General features: G+C 45.2%; 1 protein-coding gene across 1 annotated transcript in view; it reads left to right on the top strand.

Moving 5' to 3' along the window:
* Positions 1-23,452, top strand: part of RYR3 (ryanodine receptor 3) — a 575,267-nt gene that overhangs the window by 525,843 nt on the left and 25,972 nt on the right. Inside the window, exons 93-96 of the mRNA XM_024202042.3 lie at positions 2,131-2,328; positions 3,357-3,487; positions 22,629-22,671; positions 23,230-23,357. Coding sequence (XP_024057810.2) covers positions 2,131-2,328; positions 3,357-3,487; positions 22,629-22,671; positions 23,230-23,357 — 500 coding nt within the window. The remainder of the gene's footprint in view (positions 1-2,130; positions 2,329-3,356; positions 3,488-22,628; positions 22,672-23,229; positions 23,358-23,452) is intronic.

Raw genomic sequence — 23,452 nt, 5'->3', positions numbered from 1 at the left:
GGTCTCTTGTACTCTAGCTGGGTTAGATAACATTTTTGCTTTTGTGTGTGATAGTTCTGTTTTGTCTATTTGTAAAATTTGGCTGCTTTTTCCTCAAAAGTGTTTAGTGCTTTTTTTATTAAAATAGTCACAATTCATTTTTAAAATCTCTTTAAAATAAAACAAAACCAAAAAAAAAAGTAGAGGGTAGCAATTGGGGACTTCAGTGCATTGTTTCCCCCACATTGTCTTCATCTTTAACTATTTCTACCACCCCTTCTCCCTGTCCCCTGTCTGCCCCAGAACCCCTGCCCCTAACTGCCCCCTGCCGCCCCATGCAACCCCCCCTCCTTCCTGACTGCCCCCCGGGATCCCTGCCTCCATTCAACCCCATTGCCCCCCCGACCACCATCCACACCCCCACCCCGACCACCCCCCCCCACCCCCCCCCCCCCCCCCCCCCCCCCCCCCCCCCCCCCCCCCCCGCCCCCTTACCATGCTGCCTGGAGCACCGGTGGCTGGCAGCGCTACAGCCGTGCCGCCCGGCTGGAGCTCGGCCACTCTGCCACCGCCGCCACCACGCAGCACAGAGCACCGGGGCAGGCCGGGCTCTGCAGCTGCGCTGCCCCAGGAGCTGACAGCCCCACCGCCCAGAGCATTGCGCCAGTGGCGGAGCGAGCGAGCTGAGGCTGCGGGCAAGGGGGAACAGCAGGGGAGGGGCCGACAGCTAGCCTCCAGGGACAGGAGCTCAGGGGCCAGGCAGGACGGTCCCGCGGGCCGGATGTGGCCCACAGGCCATAGTTTGCCCACCCCTGTCCTATAGGCACACCAGCGAAATTCTGGTTCTCATTTATCCCTTGAAGCTGGCCCTTTTTAGCCTTTATCCACATTGGACACCAGCCTCAAGTTGTGACTAACTAATTGGTCTTACCTTTTCTAATATTAAACCATTGAAGTCCTATTGCTTACAACTCAACTATGCCTCCATGACACTGCACAGAAAGCAAAAAAACCCTACTGGGACTTAGCCATTTGGCTGAATGGGAAAAAATCCTTTTTAATTTGAAAATAGGCAATTGGTCATACCAGCAGCACCCTGAAGAACTCAGATCCTATACTAAAGGACCTAGAAATGTCTGGGCAGAATTTAAACAGACTATGGGAGGAGTGCGAGAGCCAGTCAGCCCACCTAGTCCCCACAGCCCAGCCATTGGGGGGCAGAAGATCTCAGGAAGAGGGACCCAGCTCCCTGTATCACCAATTATGTTCTCTCTCCTGGGCCACTGGCTCATCCCTGTTGGTCTGACCAACCCTTGGTGGGGGCATGTGGAAGACATTGCTCAGTTAATTTTGCATAGGTCATCAAACATGCTATCAAATGGTAACAGTTTGGCCACTACTGACCTGTACTGATAACCTAGAAATGAAGGGCCAGTTTCTCTGCTGCATCCAGCCTCCACTGGTCATAGGAGAGGAAAGAGAATTTTGGATTTCAGGGAGCCAGTTATGGCTCCCTGATTCTGAGGCCAGTTTTGCAATGGCCCGGGCAGAGTTTAGAGCAACAAGGAGCTTGTTGGCCAGAGATTAGTGTGAAATGCTAATCAAGTGCTATAGCAAGACTTATAAACTTTTTAAAGAAAATTGTGAAATAAAAATGTGTGCACAACAAGTGAATTGGTGACAACAACATAGCTTTTGCCCCCTTCCTCTGAGACTAGTAGTCATAAATAGTGTAAATTCCAAAACAAACCCTGAAGTTTGTTATACCAGTCTATCTCAGCATTACATTAATTGTTTATTTAATAAAACATTAGTGTTACCTTTGCATTGTTTTTGCTTTAATTTTTGCCATTGCACGCCGTAACAGGGAGATTTGTAAATTGAGCTACCGCTGAATTGCTCCTTCGATGTCAAGTGTGAGGTACATTGACGAGGTAGTGTAGGAAGCTGCACTCTTCTTGTATCTGTGCTTCTCTTGTTCTGAGGATGAAGAACTTCACTCTTTAGGACTCAGTGCTCATGTAAAGTGCAAAATGATCTTCATAAAAAAAATAACATAGAAATAGGGAGCAAAAAGAAATCTGTGACTAAGAGAATGGAAAAAAGCTTAAGTTATTCCTGTTGCTTTGTGTGTGTATTTCTCCATTCCAGGTGACAGAAGAACCATTAGATGAGTTAGAGGAAGACGCTGATCTGTGGAATTCATTTGAAGAAGAGGAAGAGGAAGAGGGAGTGGTGTTTTTTGTTTTACAAGAGAGTACAGGTTACATGGCACCAACACTCAGGGCTCTGGCAATTATTCATACTATCATCTCCTTTGTCTGTGTGATTGGATACTATTGTCTAAAGGTGAGTTGTGTGTATGTTTGAAACCCAGCTACTTATTCATGTTTGGTAGACATTAACTCCATTTCACTGTTCTGAGACTTTGAACTCTTCAGTTTCAATTGAATGTAGACAAATACCAAAATCACTCCTTGTAACACACATGAATATCAGAGCTGAGATCAAGATGATTATTTTTGTCTAGATTCTTATAAGCATCCATCACCTTCATATCTGAATGGCTTCCACAGAACTGGTAGGCATCTTACTGCTGTGAGGAAAACATAATACAGTGTAATTTAGTTTAAAATATTCAGAGTTTAAAGCCTAATCAGTCACGTTAAAAGCAGTCAATTTCTCCCTTCATTCTAGCAGGCATTAATCTGAGGGAAGAGAAGTGTTAGTACCGCCCCCTCTTCTCATGCTTGGAGTTTTGGGTGCGTGATGGCAAGTGTTGTCTGAACAGAAGCTGCCATGTGTTGAATCAATACATTCTTGACCACCATAACCACACACACACCACAGTTAGCACCACCAACTTTGGGGATATGCTGGCTTGCTCTCCATGGGGAGTTTGGAAGCACACTGCACCAATGCAACCACCCCATAGTAGACTTTCTGGCACCAGGTGCTTTCCACCAAGATTTGTAGACAGGACAGTGAAGTACAGCATCTAGACTTCGCTTTGATTTCTGTTTTCTGCCAGAAGTTTGGTTTCATTTAACTTTTAGTATAAATACATTTATCTTTTATATAAACAACTTTCAGTGGCTGAAGATGCTGCTGCAAGAGCCCTGACACACCTTTATGGTCACTCCTAAATACAATATTCTCATCCAAAAGCAGTATCAGAACTCATTCTTTATTCCCCTGAGCTGAGTAACCCTCCAAACCCCACCACTGTCCAGAATATCCTGTTCTTAGAATGTACCAGTTCCAAGGCTTGAAATTAGGTAGTGTTCTGAGGGTTAGTTTTACACTGTAGAGAGACCTAATTGTTTCTAAGAAATGTGTGAACCATTACAAGCATTTTAAATATCCCTTTTCCAAAGGTTCCTCTGGTTGTATTTAAGCGAGAAAAGGAAATTGCCAGGAAGTTGGAATTTGATGGTCTGTACATTACAGAACAGCCCTCAGAGGATGACATTAAAGGACAATGGGATCGTCTGGTCATAAACACTCCGTAAGTAAAACAAGATGTTAAAAAAAATCTAAAAATAGTATAGCTCACCAAACTTTGCAGTAGAACTTCACTAACACTCATACCACCTAGTCCACACACAAAAATTGGTTATCTTTCCTCATATCTCAACAAAGATTTAATAGCAGATTCTGTTTTGAGATCTGATATTACTAAAGATCTGTTTACCTAGCAGATAGCATATCAGGGAATGTATTTTTCCTTTCCTCTTTGTATTTTTCTGTGGTTTGATTTGTTATGGCTAAATTTATAGCAATGCTTAATTTATAACTCCAAGGCTTTTGTAAGTCTCTCCTCTCAGCCTCTTCCCTAAGAAATTTTACAAATGAATCACTTGGGAAAACATTTTGGCTTTTGTGCCTCTCTTTTTGTTATATTCTTCTTCTTTCCTTTTTAATTCATATAATAAATTGGTACTTTTTCCCCTCTTCATCAGACAAAATTAGTATATAACAAGAGAAGTAAACTGGGAGTAAAAAAGTATTTCCAGAATATCTAAGTGGATCTGACTTTTCTGTCCAGTTCATAAATAATAGCAAAGAGTGGAAGATTCACACAGTGATCCATAGAAGTCTCATTTGCTATTCTGTGCATGAATTATACAAATGTAGGCAAGAGAGAGGGGAAAAAAAACAAAGGATTGTAACAACGTTGAGCAGCACTCCGTTCAGAAGGTCACTTGGGTTTTCTTTCCCCGCCGTTGTTCAAGGTGTTGAATTGGTTAGAAGAGATAGATATGAGGCACTTTAAAAATATTGAGATTTCAAATTACCATTTGCATGTTAATGCAACCAAACTGATTATTCTTCAGTGTAGTAGACTGAACACAGAATAATGCTTAATCTGAAGAGAATTATAGAGCCCTTACTGATAATCACTTTTCATAGACAGTGCACCTAGGGTACATCACAAATCAAATAGATTTTTACATGTGTGTTCTCCAGTGGTCCATCTCACGCAGATGTACTTTTCTGTGGCAAACTGATACATCAGAGCTATATATAGTGTGACAAAGTTCCTCCTCTATCTTGGTGGGTCCTGCGCTTATTGGCGGATTTTCTTGCCTCAAAGATTCACAATGTGGGTTGGGGAACAGCCCAGAGACCTTCCCCTCTGGGAGAATCCACAGTCCAGGTCAGTTGGGAGGTTTGGGGGGAACCCGGGCCCGCCCTCTACTCCGGGTTCCAGCCCAGGGCCCTGTGGGCTGCAGCTGTCTATAGTGCCTCCTGTAACAGCTGCATGACAGCTACAACTCCCCGGCCTCCTCCAAACACCTTGGGCAGGTCTACACTAACCCCCCAATTCGAACTAAGGTACGCAACTTCAGCTACGTGAATAACGTAGCTGAAGTTCGAAGTACCTTAGTTCGAACTTACCTCCGTCCAGACGCGGCAGGCAGGCTCCCCCGTCGACTTCACGTACTCCTCTCGTCGAGCTGGAGTACCGCAGTCGACGGCGAGCACTTCCAGACAAGACGCGATAAGTCGAACCCAGAAGTTCGATTTGCTTGCCGCCGAACTACCGGGTAAGTGTAGACCTACCCCTTCCTTATTCTCACCACAGGACCTTCCTCCTGGTGTCTGATAACGCTTGTGCTCCTCAGTCCTCCAGCAGCACACCCTCTCACTCTCAGCTCTGTGCGCCTCTTGCTCCCAGCTCCTCACACTCCCACCACAAACTGAAGTGAGCTCCTTTTTAAAACCCAGGTGCCCTGATTAGCCTGCCTTAATTGATTCTAGCAGTTTCTTCTTAATTGGCTCCAGGTGTCCTAATTAGCCTGCCTGCATTAACTGGTTCTAGCACGTTCCTGATTACTCTAGTGCAGCCCCTGCTCTGGTCACTCAGGGAACAGAAAACTACTCATCCAGTGACCAGTATATTTGCCCTCTACCAGACTCCTGTACCCCACTGGTCTGGGTCTGTCACATATCCCTCCCCCCTGCTCAACGCCAAGGGGTTGGGCAGCTTGGGACGCCAGACAGTGCACACGTGACAAGCCATCGGCGTTGCCATGACGGCTCCCTGCTCTGTGTTGCACATGGAACTGGAAAGGTTGGAGGGATAAGAACCATCTGGTCACCCTTGTGTTCTTCTCCTTGTTGTGCTGCATCCATGGAAGAGGGGCATGGTCGGTCACGAGGACAAATCTGCGCCCGAGCAGGTAGTAGCGCAATGTTTCCATGGCCCATTTTACAGCGAGGCATTCTCTCTCCACCACTGCATATTTTTGTTCCCTTGGAAGGAGTTTCCAACTGAGGTATAGAATTGGGTGTTCCTCCTCCCCGACCATTTGTGATAGAACGGCCCCCAACCCTACTTCCGATGCATCCGTCTGCAGGATAAACTCCTTGGTGAAATCAGGGGCTATCAGTACGGGGTTATTGCAGAGGGCAGTCCGTAGGTCTGTGAATGCTTCCTCTGCTGCGTCAGACCATCTCACCAGATCAGGTCCACGGGCTTTCACTAGGTCTGTCAGGGGGCTTGCCCTTGTGGCAAAGTGGGGGATAAATCGTCGGTAATACCCCACCACACCTAGGAATGCCCGGACTTGTTTCTTGCGACTTGGTCGGGGCCAATTTTGGATGGCCTCTAACTTGTTCACTTGGGGTTTTACCAGACCTTTTTCCACAATGTAGCCAAGATATTTGGCCTCTGTAAACCCTACAGCGCACTTGGCAGGGTTTGCTGTAAGGCCAGCTCGCCTGAAGGTATCGAGGACTGCCTCCACCTTCTCCAGGTGGGTTTCCCAGTCTGGGGTATGAATGACCACATCGTCCAAGTAGGCAGCAGCATAACTGTTATGCGGGCATAATAGCTTGTCCATGAGGCGCTGGAAGGTAGCTGGGGCCCCATGTAGTCCAAAAGGGAGGACAGTATATTGAAAAAGACCCTCTGGTATAGAGAACGCAGTCTTTTCCTTTGCGTCTTCCGCAAGGGGAATCTGCCAGTACCCCTTTGTCAAGTCTAGGGTAGTCAAGTACCGGGCATTACCCAGATGGTCCACTAGCTCATCTATGCGAGGTATGGGGTACGCGTCGAACTGGGATACTTCATTTAATCGCCGGAAGTTGTTGCAAAATCTTGTGGTGCCATCAGGTTTGGGCACCAGCACGATTGGGCTGGACCACTGACACTGGGATTCTTCGATGATCCCCAACTCCAGCATTTTTTTTACTTCTGCTTTTATTTCCTCCCTTTTTGCCGCTGGCACCCGATAGGGCCTCATTGTTACTCTGGCCCCAGGGTTCGTGACGATGTGGTGATATGTCTCGGTTGTTCGACCCGGTTTTGTCGAGAACACATCTTGGTTCCGGAAGATCATCTCAGACACCTCATTCTTCTGGTCTGGTGTTAAATCGGGAGACACTCTCACCTGTTTGGAAGGCTTGTTTTCCTGGGTTAGGTCTTTTTGGACCGTTGTGCATGCCTCTTGTGCATGCCAGGGTTTCAGAAGGTTAACGTGATAAATCTGTTCTTGTTTTCTGCGTCCTGGCTGCCGCACCTTGTAGGTTACTTCCCCCCACGGGTTCTACCACCTCATAGGGCCCCTGCCATTGGGCCAGAAGCTTGCTTTCTGCCGTGGGTACCAACACCATAACCCGATCCCCTGGTTGGAACTGTCGCACTTTTGTCTGGCGATTGTAATTGGTTCGCTGGGCCTCCTGTGCTTTCTCCAAATGTTCCCGTACAATAGGGGTAACCCGGGCTATCCGGTCTCGCATCTGCATTACATGCTCTATTATATTTCTCCCCTCATTGGGTTCCTCTTCCCAGATCTCTTTGGCGATATCTAGTATGCCACGGGGGTGATGCCCATATAATAACTCAAAGGGGGAAAACCCAGTTGAGGCCTGTGGTACCTCCCGGATAGCGAACATAAGGTAGGGTAGTAGGGTGTCCCAATCCTTCCCATCCCGACTTACCACCTTCCTTATCATAGCCTTGAGGGTTCAGTTAAACCTTTCTACCAACCCATCAGTCTGTGGATGGTAGACCGAAGTTCTCAGGGTATGTATATGGAGCAGCGTACAGAGGTCCTTCATTAGCTTCGACATAAATGGGGTTCCTTGGTCAGTTAATATCTCCTTCAGTAGTCCCATTCGGGCAAAGATCCCCACCAGCTCTTTGGCTATAGTTTTAGAGGCCGTGTTCCGCAGGGGGACGGCTTCTGGGTAGCGAGTAGCATAGTCCAAAACAACAAGTATATATTGGTGGCCCCGAGCCGTCTTCTCCAGGGGTCCCACTAGGTCCATGGCTATTCGCTCGAAGGGGACCTCTATGATGGGAAGGGGTACTAAAGGTGCCCTCAAGTGGGGACGGGGACTGTGCAGCTGACACTCCGGGCAGGAGGCACAGTACCTCCACACTTCTTCATGTACTCCGGGCCAGAAGAACCGTCATAGGACTCGTGCCAGGGTCTTCTCTACCCCCAAATGCCCCCCAAAAAGATGACTATGAGCAAGACTTAATACAGCGTTCTGGTGTTTTTGAGGTACTAGGATCTGCTGTACCTTCTGCCCCTGTACTGGTTCAACCCGGTATAAGAGATCCTTCTTCATTATGAAGTAGGGCCCTGGTCCCTGGGTTTTTCCTTCCACGGGGACCCCATCTATTTCAGTCACCTCCTTCCTAATGTTGTCATACCTTGGGTCTTCTGCCTGGTCCCGTCCAAAATTTCCTCTCCCCGGGCTAATCTGCCCAAGATCTAGGGGCCCAGTCTCTGTTGCCTCTACTGGTTCAGAAGCATTAGGGTGGGGGTCAGACTCAGGTGCTTCTCCCTCCTGCGTGGCCTCCTTTTCAGCTGTGCGGGTCCGCCTACCTACAAGAGCGACTGGCTTTGGGTCAGTATTCGGGTTCCCAAGGCCTTAGCTGCCCTTCTTTCCCTTTTTGTCTTTCTACCCTGTCTGGGAGTGGAGAACAAATCTGGGGATATTTTAGAGAAGATTGGGGGTTGGCAGTCTGCTGTGGATGCCTCATCAATTTTAGGGTCCCCATCTTTCTCCAATCCTCCTACTGGGAGTAAGTTTCCAAACCCTGGGAAGTCCCTCCCTATGAGCACCGGGTATGGGAGTTTAGGGACTACACCTGCTGCTACCTCAGTAGTGTTCCCTTGGATCTCGATTTTTACTGAGATGGTGGGGTAGTAACTAACTGTCCCATGGACACATGTTATCCCCGTACGTTTAGCCTGCAGCAGCTGACTACGCTTCACGAGCTTCCCTGAGATAAGCGTGATAGCACTCCCCGAATCAACCAGTGCCGTGGTCCCTACCCCATTTAGTTTCACTGGTCTGGTATACATATGTGGGGTTAGTGAGATCCCTACAAGGTGGATTAGGGAGCATGGATCTGCCCAGTTCCCCAGGTTACACTGCATAGGCTCCTCAGCATTGGGACACTGTGCAGCTGTGTGTCCCCACTCCTCGCAGGCATAACATCTGTATGGAGCCCTAGGCGTTCCCCGATCTCTTGGTTTGGGCAGTCTAACATCACAATCCTCTTCTCCCTCAGTGCTCTGACTCTTTGTGGCCTCTGATGGGCCTTCAGCCTCTCTCTTTTTCCACCTGGGCCCTCCTGGTGGCCCAGTCACCCGAACTTTAGGGCTTGGTGCTGCTAGTTTAACCCGGGGTGCCTCTTCCTTAACTGGTTGGGTCAGCTCCCTTGCTGTCCTTCGCCTCTCTACCAGGGCAACAACCTCATCATAGGTGGAGGGTTCGTTCTGGCTTACCCAGGCACGAAGGTCTGGAGGTAGTCCCCTCATGTATCGGTCGATGACCAGAACCGCTAGTATCTCTTCCGGACTCCAGGACTCTGTTTGCAACCACTTTCGTGTGAGATGGATGAGGTCATACAATTGAGACCGGGGGGGTTTTGTCTTCCTGGTACTTCCAACCGTGATACTGCTGGGCCCGCACTGCTGTCGTTACCCCAGATCTGGCCAGGATCTCTGCTTTCAGCTGGGGATAGTCTGCCACAGCCTCTTCACGCAGATCATGGTAGGCCTTCTGGGCCTCCCCACACAGGAATGGGGCAAGGATGCCAGACCACTGATCTCGAGGCCAGGCCTCCCATAGGGCTGTCCTCTCAAAGGCCAGAAGGTATGCCTCTACATCATCCTCCCATGTCATTTTCTGCAGCCAATGGCTGGCCCGTATGAGCCGCGTCCCATCATGGCCGCGATTCAGCTCTGTAAGGGACTTTACCTGGTTTACCAGTTCCCGCAACATAGCTCGGTCTTGAGCAGCCTGGTCCATCAGAAGGTGATTAGTCTCTTGCTGCAGCCGCTCTGCCTCCTGTTGGGCGGCTGCCTGGACACGGGTAGCCTCCTGCTGGGCCGCCATAGCTTGTATCAGTGCCCGCACTACGTCATCCATTGTGGTGAAAAAAAATAAACTCTCTCCCTTTTTTTTTTGTTTTTTGTTTAAATCACCCTCCTTCCGCCGCGCTGAGCACCCCAAGATCCCACTTCTTACACCAGTGTGACAAAGTTCCTCCTCTATCTTGGTGGGTCCTGCGCTTATTGGCGGATTTTCTTGCCTCAAAGATTCACCATGTGGGTTGGGGAACAGCCCAGAGACTTTCCCCTGTGGGAGAATCCACAGACCAGGTCAATTGGGAGGTTTGGGGGGAACCCGGGCCCACCCTCTACTCTGGGTTCCAGCCCAGGGCCCTGTGGACTGCAGCTGTCTATAGTGCCTCCTGTAACAGCTGCATGACAGCTACAACTCCCTGGGCTACTTCCCCATGGCCTCCTCCAAACACCTTCCTTATTCTCACCACAGGACCTTCCTCCTGGTGTCTGATAACACTTGTGCTCCTCAGTCCTCCAGCAGCACACCCTCTCACTCTCAGCTCCTTGTGCCTCTTGCTTCCAGCTCCTCACACTCCCACCACAAACTGAAGTGAGCTCCTTTTTAAAACCCAGGTGCCCTGATTAGCCTGCCTTAATTGATTCTAGCAGTTTCTTCTTAATTGGCTCCAGGTGTCCTAATTAGCCTGCCTGCATTAATTGGTTCTAGCACGTTCCTGATTACTCTAGTGCAGCCCCTCCTCTGGTCACTCAGGGAACAGAAAACTACTCATCCAGTGACCAGTATATTTGCCCTCTACCAGACTCCTGTACCCTTCTGGTCTGGGTCTGTCACAATAGGTACACCATTACAGTGTGTTTTAATTTTTCATCAAATAAAACATGTAGAAAATTGTACATTATAATTACATATTACTTATGCCCTGTTACACCATTGCTGTACAATGAGTAAGCTGTGCCTAACATAGTCCCTGCTCTCAAAGGACTTAAAGGCACAAAAGGCTATAGAACTGTAAAATACAATAGAGAATAAGCATTGAGTGGTTTGTAGTGTTTATAATTGAAATGATTCACTGAATAGGTTAGTTCTCCTTTGAGTGATTATCCCATACTCATTCCCCTGTAGGTGTATGTGGGCCCAGTGCACTCAAGTCGATGACTTTTATCAGCAGCACGTGCACCCTCACTATCCTCAGCATGGAGCTGATGGCATAAAGGGATGTGGCTGCCACATCCCTCTCAGTTCCTTCTTACCTCCCATGGCAATAGCTGGAACTCCCTATCACGCTTGAGATTTGGTTCTCTTCTCTTAGCCAGCGTGTAAAAAAGAGAAATTCTCTTATCTGCATATAGTTATAGTTAGATAGTTAACTGATTCTTTGAGGCTGGAGGTCAGAATGCAAAAATTGCTAGAATTTAACAAGGTGCCACATGCAGGGCTGTGATCCCTGTAAGCGATAGGCACAAAATAGCCTAATCTGTTTAGGCAAGGGACATGTGAGGGATGAATGTCCCATTTGTACCTCCTTTCTGATGAAGATGAAAAAGCGAAGGGACTTCTGCCTTAAGGTACAGCTACCTGAAAAGGCAATGTGTCTCTCTTCAGTGCCCGACCCTAACCACGGGAGGATGAAGAGCTCATTCATGAGCTCTTCATCCAGCTGCCTCAGCTCCTAAGCCCATACTGGGTGAGAAATGGTTGTTCATCTTTGTCTCCCATGGCCTCCGTGAAGTGTTTGAAACCATCTTTGTCCTCTGAGACTGACAGACCATCAAAATCTCATTATTCATCCCACAAAAAGGGGCAAAGATTTTAAAAAATAAAATAAAGTCCTCTGGTGCTGAATTGAGGTCTCATCACAAACACCGAATGACACCAGCACCATCTGAGGTAACACCATTGACTCTAGCTCCAGTGGGGCCATCAAGACTAGCGCCGCCTTCTCCATCAGAGAGATCAACACCATTGACACCACAGTCGTTCTTTATGGCAAAAATCTATTGTGTCTCCTGCCTGACTATCCTTTCCTGCATCTTCCAACACTGCTCATAATAGTTTCAACCACATCAGCATCGTCAGCATCTTTTATCACCACAGCACCGAAAGGGTCATCTACATCATTGATGCAGCCTACAACATAGGCAGTGCCAACACCATCAGTGGTGACTCACCCAACCCACTTTTCCCATCCTTTTTCAGGGACCCATCTCATCAGGCTGTTTTGCTTCAAGAAATACAGTCTCTTTTACAATTGGGAGCAATAAAAGAAGTTGTGACATACCAAAGGCACAATCCAGAATAATAAGTAGCTGTGTCATGCCTTCCCTCTAACCTGGGGTGCCCTTTACAATGCTTTGCTGCTATAGCCTCCAGTCAGGACTGCTGTCTGTGTGTGTGCTGCAGACAGCCAGTCACACCTTGGCTCTTACCAGCTTTGGTTATATTGCAGAGTGACCCCAACACACTCCCAGTCCTAGATTTCCCCCCCGAAATTTATGTCCTGCCCAGACCGCTCCTGGACAATACAAGCTTATATAAAGGCTGTCATTTTATTGATAGAAATGTTATGCACACATCTTGTTACCCCAAATGGAGTTTCCCAGACACTTTGATTTAAACAAACTGGATTAGCTAAAACAATTAACTATAAAGACAGCGATTTTAAATACAAGTAATGAGGCAAAGACATCAGAAATGGTTAAAAGAAAAATAAAGATAAAATGCAACTATTGCCTAACTTAACAAACTATGTTAAATTCAATGCAAAGTTTCTCATCACATGCTCTCAGCAGTCTTACTGACCAAACTTCTTAGGCCAGGATCCCTTCTTCAGTTCAATGGCTACTTCATTTGTCCCATCTGGTGCAGTGAATCAATGGGCAGAGAGGGGAAAGAGAGAGAAGGGGTGGGGGTGGGGGTGGGGGGGAAGATACCTTATTTTTATAGTGTCTGTCCCCACCTTCCTCCCCGGAAAACATTTCCAGCTGAGATTCTGGAGACAAAAAGTCTATAGAGAAGGATATTCCCTGCTGCTTTTCCTCTCCTGTTTGAGGTTTCTTTGTCTACAGTTTAGTGCTTAAATGCAAATTAGGCAGAGCACACATTACTTGGTTTGAGTCAGACCTTTTTGCCAACTTCTGCTGTAGTTTGGAATGTGTGTTAATTACATTATATAGGGAAATCTTACAATTTCACATACAGTGTTGCCACACATTTTATCAGGATACTATTAACCAGCAAATTATAAGTTTTCAGATGATCCCTCACAAGGCATACTTTGTACAAAGATTATTACAACAGTGTGTAGGGTGTGGACACAGAGGAAAGGCTGTTATTCCCACTACTGATGCCCAGAAAGAGAGGTGTATTTCATTGTGTTCTGGACTTAAGAAAGCTGAACACATTTGTCAAGAAAATCAAGTTCATGATGGTCACCCTTGTGTCTGTTATCCCTTATGGATTGGTATGCTGTTGTTGATTTGCAGGACACTTACTTTCACATGGAAATATATCCTGGCCACAGAAAGTATCTTTGATTCATGGTAGGCAACATGTACTATACGTACTCTGTGCACCAGCCTGACCAAGGCAGTATTTGTACACAGACCTATATCAGTTCTCCATTTGATCACCCATAGCTGTACCTCTGGTTGAAGATCTCTTGTCCTAAAATCAAGGCAAGTCACTGCACCCCAACCTACAATCTCTCTGCCTCATGGTGTGGATAATCTCTTGTTGAGCAATAAGAAGAGAGTCTGCTTCCAAGATGTGCAGGCCATTTTGGTGATCAGCAGAAAGGATTCCCCCAAAGCTATTTGTGCAGTAAAATGAAAAAGGTTTTCAGTCTGGACTGAACCTCACCAGTTAACACCAATTAACACCGAGATTAGACACATACTAAACTACCTGCTGCATCTGAAATCTTCAGATCGTTCTCCCAGTTCAATAAGTGTCCATTTATCATTCATTTCTGTGATACATCCACCAGTGGATGGGTATTCTATCTTTTTGTGTCCCTTCATATCCAGATTTTTAAAGGGACTTACTCATGCTCACCTGTGTCCAATCCTTCACCTTCATGGGACATGAATTGAGTGTCGTCCCATTTAATGGGTCCCCCCTTTGAACCTTTGGCAACAACATCCTTGCCATTGTTGTCAGTGAAAACAGCATTTTTTGTAGCAGCTACCTCTGTGAGGAGGGTGTGAGATCTTCCGGTACTTCTAGTTGACCCTCTTTCTCACAGTATTTCACAAAGACAAGCTCTCTTAGGCTACACCCTAAGTTTATGACTAAGGCTAGGTCTACACTACAGCGGGGTTCCGACCTAAGATACGCAACTTCAGCTACGTGAATACCGTAGCTGAAGTTGCGTATTTTAGGTCGGCTTACCTGGCGGTGAGGACGCGGGAAAGTCGACCGCTGCCGCGCTGCCGCCGACTCCGCTACCGCCTCTTGTCGAGGTGGATTTCCGGAGTCGACGGTAGAGCCATCAGGGATCGATTTTACCGCGTCCTCACGAGACGCGGTAAGTCGATCCCCGATAAACCGATTGCTACCCGCCGGATCGGCGGGTAGTGAAGACGTAGCCTAAGGTTGTCTCCACATTCTATCTCAATCAGATTATACATCACCCAGTGTTCTTGCTAAAACCTCATTCTACCAAGGCCAAATAAAAACTTCATATCTTGGCTGTTTAGAGAGCTCTGGCATTGTACCTGGAAATCTTTCAAATCATCTCCCAGGCTTTTTGTAGCCTATGCTGATAGGATTAAAGGGCAACCTGTAACAGCCCATCATATATCACACTGGATTTCTGACTGTATCAAGCTTTCCAAGCAAAGTCTCTCCTCCACCCATTCCACTAGAGCTAATTCCACTTCGTCAGTCTTCATGAGGAATGTACCTGTAGTTGATATTTGTGAGGCAGCAACATGTTCATCCGCACATACCTTTTCCACACACTACACTATTAAGTGTCCAGAGACAATGCCAGCTTCAACAAGTCAGTGTTGCAGACTCTCTTCAAGTAATCCAAAATCTCACCACCTGTAGGGTTACTGCTGGTGAGTAACCTACAATGGAATGTGTATGTGCACAGTCAAATGAGAAGAAACAGTTACTTACGGTATAGTAACTGTTGTTCTGCAAGATGTGTTGTGCGCATATACATTCCACGGCCCTCACGCCTTCATCTCTACTTTGGGTATTAGTTTTGTGGTAGTGCGAAGGAACTGAGAGGGAGGTGGCAGCCACACCTTTATACCTTGGCTCCTGGCACAAGGTAACCGGGGCACAAATGCCTACTTCTGACAAAAGTCTCAGACCCAGGTGCAATGGGCACGCAAACACCTACAGTAGACTGTATAAGTGCACAACACATCTCAAAGAACAACAGTTGCCATACAGGTAAGTAATTGTTGTAGAGTGTTTTGACAGAAGAGATAGAGGGCATTCAATGAACATTGATTGGAATAACGAGGAGCCCTTGTGGCACCTTTGAGACTAACAAATTTATTTGGGCATAAGCTTTCGTGGGCTAGAACCCACTTCATCAGATACATGGAATGGAAAATACAGGAGCAGGTATAAATATATGAAAGGATGGGGGTTGCTTTACCAAGTGTGAGGTCAGTCTAATGAGATAAATCAATTAACAGGTGTTGTTCCATATATAAGGGGCAATGTGACAAGGAAATTTGATGGATTTTAGAACTTTCCACAGTGTCAGTGTGCCTTAGTAGTAGCTAAACAAACATGCCATGGCATCTGCTAGTGTTGACCTAATGAAGAATTTCCTTATTACAGTAGTTGAATTCTTCTATTTGTGCATAAGTTTGCCAGTGTATGATGTCTTTTCAAAGTATGTATTTTCTTCAATTATCTTTAAAATGCTGCTTTTCTTTTGCATTGAACAACATGACTAGCTTTTTCATTAAAAGTTAAGTACGCTAGTTTTGTTCTCTTGCATCAAGAAGCATGATTTCCTGAAGCTCATCTCTAATGCAAAATTATGTTAATATTTTAGGAATAATGTCTGAATTATTAGCAGCCTTTTAATGCTTTATTTTCCTAAGGCCAAATCCTAGGAGTTTTCCACTAACTTCAGTTTGGTCCATATATTGTGATGACACGGATAGGTAAAAAGTTAGAATTAAAAAATTACTTGAAAATATTCTTCTGGAATCCTGCCAATCTGTTTCTTACATCCAGAATGGTCTTTCATTTTGTCAGTAGATAATTGCACATTAGAAAATGTAATGAGAGTCAACAAGCTGAATAATACTCTGTGATGACAGCTTTGATTAATATACAGTTATTAAAACACAGAAGCAACATATTTTTGATGTATGATTCTAGGAAAATGTTTGCAACAATAGAATTCAATTTGCAGGTTAAGCTTCTACTTGTGAAATAATTAACTTTGTTTTTTCCAGTTACAAACCGGTTTTGTGTAGGAGTTGAATTCATCAGTTCCCTACAGCAAAGTGGTGGTGTTATTTTCTGATTATTTTCTGTAACGGGTATTATAGCCCAGAATTGACAGTAGTGCTGCTGTTTTGATCTTCAAGGAAAAATACTACTATGTGAAATTTATTAATTCTTGCTATTAATATTTGTTTTAAAATTTTAAGCTTAATGGTATTTGTTTCTCTGGATTAATAGATTTGCAGAGCTGTGAGAAACAACAACATAAGTGCAGTTCTAGAAGAGTGCAAAGTATTTAAAAACATCACTTTTGAGGCTCAGTCCACAATAGCGCAAACATTAGGTTTCTTTTCATCCCTCAATTTGGCAGGCAGGGTGATGACCATCTAGTGTTTTCCTGCTCTTTAGGGCTCCCTCTTCTGCTTCTCCAGCTTGACTCCTGCCTCACTCAGAGCAACATGCAGGTAGGCAACCTCCACAGCTATATGTGGCTGCCATTTAGGTCTTGAGCAGAAAAGCCTATAATAAAAGGGAAAGAGAGAGGATTGAAACACCTCAACTATGTCTCATGGGTTAATGCTTTCCCATGGATGGCATAAATGTTTTTTCTGCTTTCACTGTGAAAAATGTTCACTACCTAGTAGAATGAGACAGCAACTGAAGGGATTTCTGGGCCTGTGTCAGACAAAACCAGCCTGCCCAGCCTTCCTATAGGGAGGAAGGAAGATAGCCTGCAGGGGCTGAGACACTCTCTCTCAAGCAGCTGTGGAGTGAGGGACTGGCTGAGATGGTTGGTCTCTGGGGCTGTGACAGACAGAACCAGTTCACGCAGTTCATGCACAGGGAAAAGAGGCTCTCCTTGAGGTAGCCTCAAACTCTTGAGGAAAAGGAACTTTAAGACTTCCATGAAATACAGGATCTTATTGAGCCAGGTCTCCTTAACTGTATGGCATGCTAGTTATACTAATCCAAGATTCTCCCAGGAGAGTTGTCCATAGCAGTTTTCCAGCAGCTACAAGAACTGGAGAATCTCCACTGTGGAACTGTTCATAAGGAAATTCAATGCTAAGTGCTTCCTTTTTTGGCAATGGTTGTCTGGACCCAGCAATGCTAGTGCAGGATGCATTTGTCATTTCATTGAACTTCTCATTGTTACATGTTTCCTCCCCTCCAACTCCTATGGAGAGTCCTAAAGAAAACTGCTAATCATGGGATTCCTTTAATCCTAATTGTCCTGGCCAAGGCTATCTTAGCATATGGAACTGATGATACTCTCGGAAGGGATAAGAATCCTTCTGCCCATATGCCATGACCTTCATCAGGAGTATTGCCCTCAGGTCCAGGTGTCCTAATTTCCTGTACAATGAGACTTAGAACTGATTCCACTTCAGCTGTGCCACCTCCTAGGTCAGAGAAAGGAAGTGGTAGTGGACAAGCTTTGCAAAGGTGCTTTCTACATGCACATTTGGCCCGTAGTGCCTAGTGAGAAGGTATCTACAGACCCATCCTTTGACTTCAGAGAGCTGAGAGCAGGGCTTAGATGAGCAACTGTCCTTTAGAAAGGAGTAGTTGAAAGGTTAGGCAATCCCCTCCCCCTTCTAGTTCAGTTCCAACTCTTATTCTCATGTCCCATGGTGTGTTTCATATGGTGCTACTAAACAGAAATCATTGTCTGCACTGTCTCATGTCAAATCACAGAAAGGTAAATTATATTCCCATCTACAGGCTAATCCTATGAGGGCTTTCCAAGACCAGGCATCAACAAAAGTCTTTCCTCCTTAGGAAGGTAGATCAGGCTAACAGATTTGTCAGATCGAAAGGAGTTAAACTGAAGATTCAAGAGGAGGAAACCCAACAGAGAGAGAAATTCTGGATAGTGATTGGTCATCATGCCAGTAAGTGAGTGAGAAGGAGGAACCTAGAGTCTGAACTGGCTCTGACAAGCCACAGATAATTTGTCCTTGTCAAACAGACGCCACTGATGTTGGTTACTTACTATCTCATTTTACAAAGAAAACTCATTTCCAAGTTTAATGTTGTGCCTGAAACATGCCAGATTGACATCTCTGTAAAATACATTAAGAGATTGAAATATATTATGCATTCACAGAACCGGTACAGCAATGATAGTGTCAATGCAAGCTTGCCCACACTGTCTTACCAAATTACCTCAATGCTGTGCTGGAGGGAGCATCTTGGCTTCACTGAAACTGCCAACAAGAAGGCCAATCAGACTATGTCTATACTTTCAGTGATGTGTAGAGTACATACACTGCACAACTCCTAGCCCGGGTTTAAATAGCACTATGGACAGTGAAGCACTGCTTAGATGAATAAAGACACATCAGAACCTTCGGGTATATACCCTGCACAGCTCTCTACAAGCCCAAGCAGTGGCTCACAAATCTACACTGCTACCTTTAGCAGTGTAGTGTCCTGCTGCCTCCCTGCTGCCAGAGCCTTTCCCCACCACAGTGACAAACTGTGGCTGTGGGGGCAGGCTCTGGCAGGGGGAGGCAGCAGGGAAAAGCTTCAGCAGCTCCCCATCACCAGAACCTTTCCCTACTGTCTCCCGCCTGCCAGAGCCTTTCACTGCTGCATATAGCTACACACCACAGTGTGGACACAACCTGCTTTGCACTGCGGCGTGTAACTACATGTGCTGCACAACACACTACATGTGCAGACAAGACCTTAGTGTTAACTGTAATGGTGACTTGTGTGAGATGGAGACTTATCAAGTAGGATTTGGTATAAAACCTTTTACATAGTCAGTGAACAGCTTTCAGATTATTAATTTCAGACACTATCATACTAAGCCAATTTCAGATGAGTTATCTAGAGCTGTGTGAGCCATTGCCAGTTCTCTAAACCATCCAGTCTAGCTACTTCCCTGTCATATGTTGTTTAAGAACCAACCCGTTTTCTTTGTTAAGTAGGACTGTCATCTTTCTTTGACTGAAAACCCACTGAAATTCTTTAAAGTGATGATTATTATACAAGTGTAACATTATTTCTTAAAAGACATGTACCACAACAGATCCCTCACTCTTGGGTCCATACTGCCAGACAGGAACTCCCATTCTTCTAAAGTTCTGAGCCATTACTACTCCAACAGGGGAACTACGCAGACATGCCCTCTGTAGAAATGTTCCTAGAGATCCTAACCAGAGTTCATTTTTGACTTCTATTGATGAAGAAACTCACTATACTATCTCAGCAGTCCTGCACCATCAGCTCTATTAGATGGATGGGTGCTGAGCAATATTTTTTCAGGCAAATCTCTTATTCTCCTAACATAAGTATTCTTCATGGTGCTTCTTTTGACTCAGTGGCTGTTTTAGAAAACACAAAATCATGATTTCTTCTGTCTCCTCCAGGTTTTTTGTTCTGTGACAGCAAAGAAGCCTCAGGGCTCCTTGCCTCCCTATTCTCAGACTTTTCTCTCTCTCCAGTTCATGTGCACATTTTATTTTTGCCAGTAGTTCATCCTAGAGATTTGAAGTGTCTGAGAGGTAGCAACGTAAAAAAGTCCCAAATGTAGTTATCTCACCTTCTGATAAATGTGACCACAACACTGTCTACTTCTGAGCAGAGCATGACAGATTTGCCAATTATATCTACATACACGTCACCGGGTCTAAGGGTGAGCATTTGAGTGCTTTGACCCACTACACTATTGCCTCTGAAAACCAATGTTGAGAGGGTGGCCTCACCTCCTCCAAACTGCAGAGCGAGGAACCCACTGACTTCCAACATGTTTCTTTGACTCCTGAAAGCAAGCATTTAAGGCATTCAGTGCCTCAATCTCAGCAGAATTAGCACTAAAAAGTTAAACATTGTCAGCTGGGCTCAAAGAACATATTGTACAGTCTGTACTCCTCCTGCTACATCATCACCCCAGTTGAATCAAAGATGAACGCCACTTTCAGCTGACTAAAATCTGGTCTTGATGTGAAGTGGATCTCAAGCATTGGTCACCTCAATGTACTTGAAGATATGATTCTCTCAGTATACCCAACACCTCCTGTATGTTTTAATGACTTTTTTACATATCATATGAAATAAAATAAGTAAATAGGCGCTCTGATAAATGCAGCTCAATTCAAGGTATCCCTAGACAAGATACAGGTCATATGGAACTAGCCCACTGCATCTGAAGCAACCTGTCCTTTAAGGTCTTAGAGTTTTCAAAACGAGGAGCAACACTTGAACCCACAACCAGGTAACAGACAACACAGGTGCACAAAGACACAAAACTCTCAGCCTCTACTCTGTCATGAATCATACTACCAGATATAGGGATTCCAGGCTGGGAGGCAGAGAAAAATCCCTGATTCTATGTGATCATATGGAACAAGACTCTGATGATGACGGGCTGTTGGCCACTGCCATCCCTAAAAAGGTCAAGAACCAGAAATGGTTTGGTCAATTAGGTGCTAGTAACAATCCATATTTCTGCCTCTCCTGACACTAGAGATAATGAAGGAAAGACATTGTTTTGAAAGGTATCTTTCTCTGCTACAGATCAAGATTCACATATTTCCCACTGGCTATTGTAGTATCTTATTGTTTTAAAAAAATTATTTCATGAAGACCTCGGGGAGTTCAATAATGTCCAAAGAGTGGGGAATCTGTTGTAGAGGCAATTTTAGGAGAACTATTCATCCCTCACCCACCTTTTGGTGACTGAAGATTCTGTAACCTTTCTAACTCCATATTTGTGTACCCTTGTATATACAGTACTTTCAGTTTCACTTATTACTTGAAAGGAACTATCTTTTGGGGACACTAGGGACATGGCTGTTCTGAAGGGCAAGCCACCTGCTGGAGTGAGGTTTCATAACATTAGAGCTGTCAGTGTTCTATCTGGCCTTTGTGCTGGGATTTTGGACCCAACAGTGGTATGTGCTATGATTAAGGCCCTAACTGAATTGCGGGATGATTGTCAAAAAATTGCAGTTGAGTTGTGGACAAGCCATAGAAAACTGCAGAAAAATAATAACGGACCTTGTTATTTGCAGTAATGAGGTCCATTATTACTTTCCCATGATTTTCCTCTGTCAACCACCTTGAGCTGTCAGCAGCCCGGGGCTGAGACCAGGGCCTGGGGCTGCCAATGGGAACACGAGGCTGAGAGTAGGGGCTCCCACTGTCAGCTGCCCAGGGCTGAGAGTGGGGGGCTGGAACTGACAGCGGGAACATGGGGCTGAGAGCGGGCTTCTCCCCTCCCCCCATCAGCTGCCCAGGGCTGAGAGCAGGGGCCTGACGCAGACAGTGCCCACCTTGGGCTGACAACGCAGACTCCCACTCTCAGCCCTTGGGTGGCTGGGGCTCCCACTGTGAAAATTGTGGTGGAAGCCTAATATTGCAGGATCCTCAATTTCTGCAATATCACAAGTTAAGTAGGGCCTTAGTTATGATGATGTACCTTCAGAGAATACAATTACAACTAATCACCGCTTCATCTAAGGCTACAGCTACACTTGGAGCTGGGGGTGTGATTCCCAGCTGTAGCAAACATACTTGTGCAAGCTTTCATCAAGCCAGCACACTAAAAACAATAGTGTAGCAATGGTAATACGGGCATGGCACGAGCTAGCCGTCCCAAGTACAAACCTGCATGGGTTTGTGCTCGGGACGGCTAGGCAGTATTGCCCCCCACCACTGCCTGTGGCTACGCTACTATTTAGTGTGCTAGCTCAATGAGAGCTAGCATGAGTATGTCTGCTTGGGCAGGGAATCACACACCCCCAACTTTAAGTGTAAACATAACCTAAATCATCATCCTTATATTTATAGAGTCAATGCACTGTGACTTCTGGTGCTACGTGTCCCCGCGAAAATGTCTATTTCTGTGTTTTCAGCCTTGGATAGAAATGAAATCAAGGCTACTCTAGTAGTTAACATGCTGAAAAGAGTCATCTGCATTGAGAAACTTCTTTATCTTCTCCAAGAATGCAAAGCTGGGTTGTGCTCACGTATCTTGGGGTATGGGTGGGGACTAGGAAGGATTTTTCAAACGGATTTGTTTAATGTTGAAGGATGTTATGATGGCAGTCTTCACACTATTGGGTAATGGTGAGCATTAAATGAAAGCAACCAGCAGTCTGTCCTTTATATTTCACTAGTAAGTATTTACATGGATGGTATGAAGAGAAAAAGCTAGAAGAGACATTGATGTTACAGTGAATTACAATTTGTGAGGGCCAGTTACTGTCCTTGCACAAATCCCACTGACATGAAAAGTAGTTCTGCTCAGAGCTTGAGAGCAGTGGGTGCTTCAGGCAAATTGAAACAAAACACTACCATGAGCATGAATTGTATTTGTTTTTTGCCTCCATCGATGGGTTAAATAACTTGAGAACTTTTTATCTATGCAGATCCTTTCCTAACAATTACTGGGACAAGTTTGTAAAACGGAAGGTAGGTTCTTTAGATTATTATGGCTAACGTAAAACAATATAATGTGTATTTAATTCAAATATCTTTATTTTTGTGGTATAAGCATACAGACATTTGAGAATTACATTTTGTTTCATGGAACTCATAGTTATGGTAAATCTTACTGGGAATAGTCAGTTGTGATGTGGGTGGGGGAAGAGGAAGAAGAGAGAGTGCTTTGGCTTAATTCCTAGACTCATACATTCTAAATAACTTTGTGCTGTCAATCAGCCATGCAGTTCTAATTTACAGCCATTGTCATCATTAGGATACAAAGCCCCCTCATCCCCCTAAAAAAAGAAAAACATGCCAGCTCAAATTACTTTAAATTATACCAAAGCTTTCAGATAATAGCCTTTTATGCTTCTATCTTTCATTTTTCTTAAATGCTTTTTCTCTCTTTCTCTGAGTTCTCTCTGTTCTTGCAGTGCCAATCCTGGAAAACTGAGGTTTTAAAATTTTTGACAAATGGGGGTAAAGTAAAGGGGATGTGACACCAGTGTCTTGTCCTGACCAGAAGCTCATCTTTTCCCCTTTTAGGTTATTAACAAATATGGTGACTTGTATGGAGCAGAGCGCATAGCTGAACTCTTGGGGTTGGACAAAAATGCTCTTGACTTCAGTCCAGTGGAAGAGACTGAACCAGAGGAGGCATCTCTTGTATCATGGTATGATATTTGGAGATTTTTTTTAAAAAAAAGCAGCTGACCTTAGCTGATTTCAAACAAATCAGCATTGGAAGGGATTTTTAATCTGTTGCTAC

This window comes from Terrapene carolina, unplaced genomic scaffold (genome assembly GCF_002925995.2).
Source record: "Terrapene carolina triunguis isolate 2854851 unplaced genomic scaffold, T_m_triunguis-2.0 Scaffold96, whole genome shotgun sequence".
In the NCBI taxonomy this organism is placed as follows: domain Eukaryota; kingdom Metazoa; phylum Chordata; order Testudines; family Emydidae; genus Terrapene; species Terrapene triunguis.
The sequence above is the reverse complement of the archived record's forward strand: the minus strand, read 5'-3'. Positions and strand labels throughout refer to the sequence as shown.